Source organism: Saimiri boliviensis, chromosome 3 (genome assembly GCF_048565385.1).
Source record: "Saimiri boliviensis isolate mSaiBol1 chromosome 3, mSaiBol1.pri, whole genome shotgun sequence".
Taxonomy (NCBI): Eukaryota; Metazoa; Chordata; class Mammalia; order Primates; family Cebidae; genus Saimiri; species Saimiri boliviensis.
In genome coordinates, this window is record NC_133451.1 from 135,476,955 (window position 1) to 135,485,812 (window position 8,858).

The window sequence follows — 8,858 nt, forward strand, 5'->3', positions numbered from 1 at the left end:
TTTCTTTCATAGACATATTTTTGGAATGTATTGAGTAAAATTTTACAGAAAAAATCATAAAACTATAAATTGGAAATTTCAGCTTTTAGAGCATAGTGTATGTTTATAGAAGTAAGGGCCAGGATAGCGTTCAACTTAATACTTGCAAATGGACTCCAGAACTTTTGAATGTAGCAAATGCAAGATTTAAGTGTAAACACAAGGGGAGGTTAACCTAAGTAACGATCCCCCGTGAAGGCTTGCTTGAATTATGCCATGCTGTAACATAATACATGAGTGAATGTATTAACTATCTTCTGCCACATAGAAATAGTTTAGAAGAAATTTTTTTATAATGAAAAAATTGGAATAAAATAATTTTTAAAACTTATTTTTTTCTGGCCAGGTGTGGTGGCTCACCCCTGTAATCCCAGCCCTTTGGGAGGCCACGATGGGCAGATCATCTGAGATTAGGAGTTCAAGACCAGCCTGGCCAACATGGTGTAACCATGTCTCTACTAAAAATATAATGATTAGCCTGGCGTGGTGGTGGGGCACCTGTAGTAGCAGCTACTCAGGAGGCTGAGGCAGGAGAGCTACTTGAACCCAGGAGGCAGAGGTGGTGGTGAGTCAAGATCGCACCGCTGCACTCCAGCCTGGGCAATAAGAGTGAAACTTTGTTTCAGAAACAAAACAAACAGTATCTTTATTTTTCCTGACTCCAGGGACTATTCACACAATATTTTTCATATGTCAATTCCATAAATTAATATGTCTAATAAAGTCACGTTGTATTGCATGGTTTCCATAATCAAAATGAATAAAATGACCTCAAGTTCTGGCCCTGTTTGTAAAAATATCTTCAGCCTTTAAACACAATGTCCCTATTTTTCTCTTTTTCCCTCAGGTCACAGTTCCTGAATCAATACCTGTGGGGTATTCAGTGCTGACTGTGTCAGCCACAGACTTAGAAAACAATGCGAACATTTCTTACAGAATTCTTTCCTCTTCTAAGGAATTCTCCATTGATCCTAAGAATGGTGAGTTATTTATAGTTGCATTAGTGCTCATAGGTTGGAGTTTCAAAGTGGAAACCTGAAGTAACCCTTTCTAAATGCCCCTAAAAAAGTCCCCCCCCCCCCCGCCACCTCCACAGAATAAGAAGCATGACTGTTTAATTACTCTTCACATCAAGTGCTGCAGTAGCCAATGCCAGTGTTAGTTCTCTTCTCCAACATCTCAGTGGCTGGAAAGCAAAAGTCCCTGGTTAAATGCTGGTAAATGCTCACAAATTCAGAGACCCCAGTATAATAAACACTCAGGTTCATTCGGCCAGCTAAGCTCAGTTCAGGCAATTATCCCAGGAATCAGCAGGAATCAACATGATGTTGTATGGATTATTCTGTGCTGAAGACTTCATCTTACTAGAGTTTGGATGCTTTTCCCCAAGCCAAGTTAAAAAAATCAGTAATAGCATTATGTGTTCGATAAGCATTATGAACATTATGTGTTCAAGAATCATTTAAAAAGGAAAATTATTTAAGCATATCTATCAACTAGAAACCATTGTGGTATTTTGGTTTATAAGACACTTCCCAAAGCTTTTTGTCTTTTTGTCAGAGACCAAGACATTTGTGGTTGTGAAATGCATTCAGACAAGTGATTCCACATTCAATTAAACAGTATATAGAGAAAGTTTAACAGTGAGTGAACATTAAAAGCTAAATTTTATAAAGAGGAATAATTAGCAAAACAATGTCCCTAGCAGAGCACAATGGAAAATAACAGGGCCTGGGACCCATCATACTCTGTGTTCCCCATCTCTATCCACTATTGCATCAATTCACAAGTGAGAGTTCATTTAAAAATCAACCTTGGAATTATCTGAAAGGGGAATTTAGTCCCAAAATACCAGCATGAAGCCCACCTGATGTTGTAAATGGAGAAGTATATCATGTATCATGTTGCCCGTGGATGAACAATTACTCCATGAACACAAACATATCATGCTTTCTCTCTTTCTCTCTCTCTCTCTCTCTCTCTCTCTCTCTCTCTCTCTCTCTCTCTCTTTCTCTCTCTCATCTCATCTCATATGATAGCAACTGCCACCCTGGCCACAGCAAATCACAGTGTGCAAGTCCTTCTGAGCACTCAATCCTTAGCAACACTTTCATTTGACATGTGCTATCAACAAATTTTGCACTGAGCTGTTGACTCAAATATTTTTTAAACATTAAATGACAGGCTATTTAGTTCATAGTGGGACTCTAATTGAAATGTGGCATTTAAATGGCAATATTCCATATTCTTTCTTAGTGATCATCCTTAAGACACATTTATCTTAACAATGTTTTGACACACATATTTATAAAAACTATATATTTCTGTATTTACCACAATAAACTCTATTAGCTACATTCAGCAATAAGGGAAAAATCAACTTGCATGACCTTTAGGAAAGCTCATCTCAGCATCATCATTTTTACTGCTTTCATTTGGCTTGCGTGTCAACAAGTATTTCCAGAATAAGTATCTTATTTTATTTTATTATTTGTGGAGATGGAGTCTCACTCCGTCGCCTAGCCTGGAGTGCAGCAGCATGATCTCGGCTCACTGCAACCTCTGACTCACAGGTTCAATCAATTCTCCTGCCTCAGCCTCCCAAGTAGCTGGGACTACAGGCATGTGCCACCACATCCAGCTAATATTTGTGTTTTTAGTAGAGACAGAGTTTCACTACGTTGGCCAGGATGGTCTTGATCTCCTGACCTCGTGATCTGCGCGCCTCGGTCTCCCAAAGTGCTGGGATTATGGATGTGAGCCACTGTGCCCTGCCCAGAATAAGTATCTTTATGCCAGAATATCTCTATACATGTGTTTGTGGGTAGTAGAATCAGGTATAAATTTTACAAACAAAAATTTTTTTAAGAATAGTGGAACAACTTACTCTACAAAAATAAAATTCAGAGAAATTTGTGGCAAAAGCAACCTCAAGCTGCACACATATTTCACAGAGTGAATGTCATGAATATTATTTCTGTATCTTACATATTATAAACATATACATATATACAATAATTTGTATTTCTATTTGGAGTTATTAAGGTTGTGACTTAACAAATCTAACAAAGAATTGAACACATATTAGTAGACATTCAATAATCATCTGCTGATTAATTGGATCACGAAACTGCACCTCATAATGCTGAAATACTATGTCTTATTTTGCAGGCACAATATTTACTACCGGTCCCATATTGCTTCTGGATAAAATATCAACAACTCAATTTCTTGTTGAAGCCAGTGATGGTGGAAATCCTGAGCTGAGAGCTCTTACATTAGTGGAGATAGGAATACAAGATATGAACAATCATGCCCCTGAGTTCACAGTCAAATCCTATAATCTTAGCCTAAGTGAGGATGCTCTGATTGGAAGCACGCTTGTTACATTTTCAAACATCGACCATGACTGGACCCCTGAAAACACATATGTTGAATATTCCATCATCAGTGGTAATTTACAGAACAATTTTCATGTGGAAACTAATTTCATTCATTCAGAATATCCTTATAAGCAAGTCGCTTACCTTGTGTTGCTTCACAGTCTGGACAGAGAAGCAAGTGCTAGCCATGAGATTGCCATTCTAGCATCTGACAGTGGCTGCCCTCCACTGAGTGCCACAGCTGTCATATCAATACAAGTACTTGATGTCAATGACAATCCTCCAAACTTCAGCAGCCTGAGCTATCACACCCATGTCAAGGAAAGCACCCCTCTAGGGAGTCACATCACTGTAGTCTCAGCAAATGATCGTGACACAGGGTCACATGCAGAAATCATCTACCACATCATCTCTGGAAATGAGAAGGGACATTTTTATTTAGAAGAAAACACTGGAGTTCTTTATTTGATTAAACCTCTGGATTATGAAGAAATGACAAAATTCACCTTAACTGTCCAAGCTTCAGATGCAGAAAAGAAACACTTTTCTTTTGCAGTTGTGTTTGTCAATGTCCTGGATGATAATGACCATGCACCTCAGTTTATGTTTTCAAGTTTCAGCTGTGTTGTTCCTGAAAATCTGCCTGTTTCCTCTACCATATGCTCTATCAGTGCTCTCGATTTTGATGCAGGTCCATATGGAGAATTGACCTATTCTATTGTATCACCCTGTTTACTCATTCACGGAATGTCTTACAATCATGATCTCTTCCTTATTGACCCTTTGACAGGGGATATTCATGCTAAGCAAATCCTTGACTATGAAAATGGCAATAAATACTGCCTCACAGTCCAAGCCAAAGACAAAGGTGATGCAACAGCCTCTTTAGTGGTCTGGGTGGATATTGAAGGGATAGATGAATTCGAACCCATTTTCACTCAAGATCAGTATCTTTTCACCCTCCCAGAAAAGAATAAAGACAGACAGTTGCTTGGAAGAGTGGAAGCCTCAGATGCAGATGCTGGTATTGATGGAGTCATTCTTTATTCTCTTGGAACCTCATCTCCTTTCTTTTCAGTAAATAAAACCAATGGAAATATTTATTTGATTAGAGCCCTTCCCCTAATAAAAAGTCAAGTCAACAAAGAAGACATAATGGAAATGAAAATAATCGCTCATAGCCCCAAACCAGACTCCAAGTTTGCATCTTGCACTGTTTTTGTGAATGTGTCTTTCTCCTCTGAAGGAACACACTTGGCAGTGTTCACCAGCAGCTTTTCAATCAGCCTGGTGGTCTCCTTTTTAGTGTTTCTGATACTCATCTGCATTCTAATTGTACTGATTTTAAGACATAAACAAAAAGACACAATAAACAGTTATGACGAGAAGAAAACCTCATCTTTAGATATGGACTTGAAAGTTAACAGGGATCCCAGTGTGCTCAAAGCCTTCCAGAAAACTGATGACTGCAGGAACAAGGTGGTGCCCGTAGATGCCACGCCGGAATGGTTGAGTTTAATTAGTATGGGGAAGGACATTGTCAATCTGTACAGACACTCAAACTCCAGTGGCCACTGTTTTGTGGAAGGAGAAACTGCAGAAGACAAGGAAATCCAGAGGATAAATGAGCATCCCTACAGAAAGGGCTCAGACTCAGCTCTGAGTGACTGCGAGTCCAGGGTGCCAGACTCGGGTATCCCCAGGGACTCGGACCAGCTCTCCTGCCTATCTGGGGAAACCGATGTGATGGTGACTGCTGAAACGGCGGATGCCAGCCAAATGCTTGGGGAAGGAGATCGAGGGGAAGGCTACGGTACCATCTGTGCTCAAAATAATGTGTTACCCCAGAGAGTTCAGAAGAGAGAGGCAAAAGAGAGTATCCTGGCTGATGCTAGAAAAGAGTCTGTCTTTATTTCAGGTGATCAAGAAGTAAGGTGTGCAGCTCTTTCAACTCAGACAACCTCTGATCATGATGGAAGAGGCAACTATCACTGGAATTATCTTCTCAGTTGGGAACCCAAGTTCCAACCTCTTGCCTCAGTATTTAATGATATTGCGAAACTAAAGGATGAACATGTGCATATGCCTGGCATTCCAAAAGAGAAGAAATCTTTTGTTTTTCCACCCCCTTTGATAACAGCAATAGCCCAGCCTGGGATTAAAGCAGTCCCACCAAGAATGCCAGCAGTAACCCTGGGGCAGGTGCCTCAGAAACACCCACGCTCTCCCATCCCCTATCATCTTGGTTCTCTGCCAGAAGCCATGACTCCCAGTTTTTCTCCATCTCTTTCCCTATTGACCATGCAGCCTCCTGCCTTGTCTCCACTGTTATCAGAAGGAGAATTATTAGGAACACACATCAGTGGTACATGCCATGAACTTAAAGTAGAAGATGAAATTCAAATATAAAGCCACTGGGATGCCAAGTACCTGCTCACCATCGGTCATGAATAAATGAACAAAACATTCTCAGCCAGCAACTCAAGATTGGGCTCATTTTTATCTAAAAGCAAGTGATATACTTTAGTCAGAGTTTTTTAAACCTCCCCATTAAAGTTTCTCGAATTTTTTCCAGCCTTAATGAAAAATTATTTCCTCTTTTAATCCTTATATGTTGCTCTCAGGACTCACATTTGTATATATCGAGTAGTGTATATTCTGTCATACTTGTTGTCTGTTTGATTAGGCTTCCAAAGGACACAGTGAACTTAACTGACTGCCAGGGTGTTTATACTGTAACAAAATATAGTGTACTCTGGTCACATTGCTGCTGATTACACTGCTATATCTAAAACAAATTAGTAAAGGCAAAATATGAGATAAGTTTTGGTCAGAACATATTATAACAGACAGGGGAAGTCTAAATGGATAAACTTTAGTTTTAAGATAAAGCAACAGTCGGTGGATCTCATATATTTAGAGGAATATTTCTCCATCGTTTCCCCAAATATCACACCTGTACAGTTTAGCCATAATTGAAGTTCAATTTGGAGTCTTTGGGAAATCTAATGAGAAATTAAGAATGGAATTTGTCATAACTCTGTGCCAATAAGGTGAAAACGAGTAAGATAATTATTCCTGATTAAATAAAGCAGAAACGCATGTTCATGATAGAGGGCCAGGATTGATACTCACAGTATTTATGTGATTTGCTATCACCTGAGATATATTATCTTGGCCTTTACAAACAGAATGGCTTTTTTTTTCCAGGTCTTGTCTTATAAGTCAGTGTGAGTAAAGACATTAAACTTCAAAGATTAATTTATAGAAATTTTTTCATTTTATTTTCTTCTAGATACAGTAACTTTTTGTGTGAAATAATTTATCCACATAGTGTCAGTTTTTAAAGTTTGTGTAGATAAAATCATGTTATTAGCTAATGATAAATCCCATGGAGTAATTTAGCAATATATTTTTAAATGAAGTTTTTTAATGGAAATGTTTCTACTACAAAAGTTAAAAAGTCAGAAGTCTTTTAACCATTCGCTCACACTCATGTGCAGCTTTAACTGTCAAGAGGTGGAGCAGTTTGGCACATGGTTAAAATGACTCTGTACAATTACTATTTTAGAAATATAGCAGTGCTATATGGTGCTCATATACAGTGCTCTAGCCTTCTTTCTGATGAGTCTGGGAATCCCATGAAGATTCTCATCCCTCTAAGGAAGGCGGAGTGCATCCTGACGATGGTGGTCCAGAAGTCATCTTCCCATGGTTGGCACCAGGGCCAGGTGTTAAGCTAACAGTTCAGGAATTTTAATGTGAAATCTAAAGGTTATTGTGTGGCTTTCTTAGTAGTTAGGATGGGCTTCTACTACAGAAATAGTTCCTTTGTGTTTTTCTTCTGTAGGCATCATCTGTGAAATATTGTGACATAATTTCTCTTTACTAAAAAATAATTCAGGGTGCAGTGTTTGATATCTGGTTTTGTAGATAAATAATTCTGTAGCTTCCTATGCTGATATTATCTATTATATATCTATGCTGACTCAGAGAACAAATGTATAAAGCTACATTACAAACTGTATGAAACATGAAGGTTTTTTAATAAGCCTGAAATCCTAGGAAAAATCCTGTAGACTGGGAAATTTAAATAGTGTGAGACTGATACATGTTTCTCCTTTTCTTCTTGGAATCTGGGGAAGAAGATTTTATGACTTATGTTAAAAACAAAACAAAAAAACCCACACAATTAATCATTTATGTGTTCGACTATTTATTATCTTTCTGACTCTTTTGAAAACACTGCTTTGAACATAGAAAGAAAGTCTATACTATTTTTCCTAATTGTGTATGGAAGTTTTCCTTTCACAACAGAATTATTTCTGGAAACTAAGAACATTTTGTTGTTTTTAATTAAACAGGTTCTTTATTTACTATGCTTAAAAAGAGTTATTCATCTACCTATTTCTGAAGTTATTTATTACTGTGATTTATTTACTCATTATGGATGTGATTCTGTATATTTTCTAACCATTTCATAAAAAAAAGAAGACATATAGTTGTTGTTAGAGCTTCTTACCAATATTTAATGGACTTTTAATTGATAGATTTATTAATCTGTATCCAGTGCCACACCACCACCAAACAAGTACTACAAGTGGGATTGTGGGTAAAAATGTGAACACTCTGGTTAAGTGTTTGCAATAAATCGTGTGTCAGCCCTTTCAACTAGAGTGCTTTTTTTTTTTCCTAAGTAAACAATATAATTTGTACATTTTTCCTTCAAGTTTAATATTAACTTGCCTCATATGTTCTGGGTTACTTTGCTGATCTATGCACTGGCTTTAGCACTCTGGAGGGGGTACAGAACTTGTTAGTGGAAAATCATATTAAGCCCAAATTCATAAGCTATAAAATAAAAGACAGTTGTCTCTTGTGGAATTTTGGCTGCCTGAAATTCTGGACTTTCTTGTTGGCAGCCTTAAAATACTGGTGTAAATCAGTACCAAATGGATATCAAAATTCCATGTCCTAGTAGTAATCATTGAATTGGCTTCCAAAACAGATTCCTGGGCAAAGAAAAAGAAAAATGCTGTATTCTTAGGGATTTGATCATTTAACTCTTTTAAAAATTATTAAAATGCACTCTATACTACGGCTGCCTCCATGTATTCATATTCAGTCTACAATAGATGTCCAGTTGAGACAGAATTGTGTTTCTCAGTGCCTTTACCTTTACCCTCCTTGCTGTGCTTTCTAGAAGTTACAGCAATGATTTGATTGTACATTTTAAAGTTATTTTCATCCAAACATATACTTTGTTACCTTTGTTTTACCATTCTATACATACCTTAACTTTAAAAAGCAAGACATAACTAAGGAGCTAAGATAATCCACTTCAAAGCAATAAAATACATGGAGTTCATATGGTCAGTGTATTCTCACATGATATTCCAGATAAGCTAATTGGGTTTATTTTCACAGCATGTTTTA

General features: G+C 37.6%; 1 protein-coding gene across 2 annotated transcripts in view; it reads left to right on the forward strand.

The window, feature by feature from the left end:
* The window catches only part of DCHS2 (dachsous cadherin-related 2), a 264,576-nt gene extending 256,483 nt beyond the window's left edge, over positions 1-8,093 (forward strand). For both annotated transcript variants that reach the window (XM_039479120.2, XM_074396804.1), the window contains exons 19-20: positions 887-1,019; positions 3,211-8,093. In XM_039479120.2, the coding sequence (XP_039335054.1) occupies positions 887-1,019; positions 3,211-5,831 (2,754 nt within the window). In that variant the 3' untranslated portion in view covers positions 5,832-8,093. The remainder of the gene's footprint in view (positions 1-886; positions 1,020-3,210) is intronic.
* The last annotated feature ends 765 nt before the right edge of the window (positions 8,094-8,858 follow it).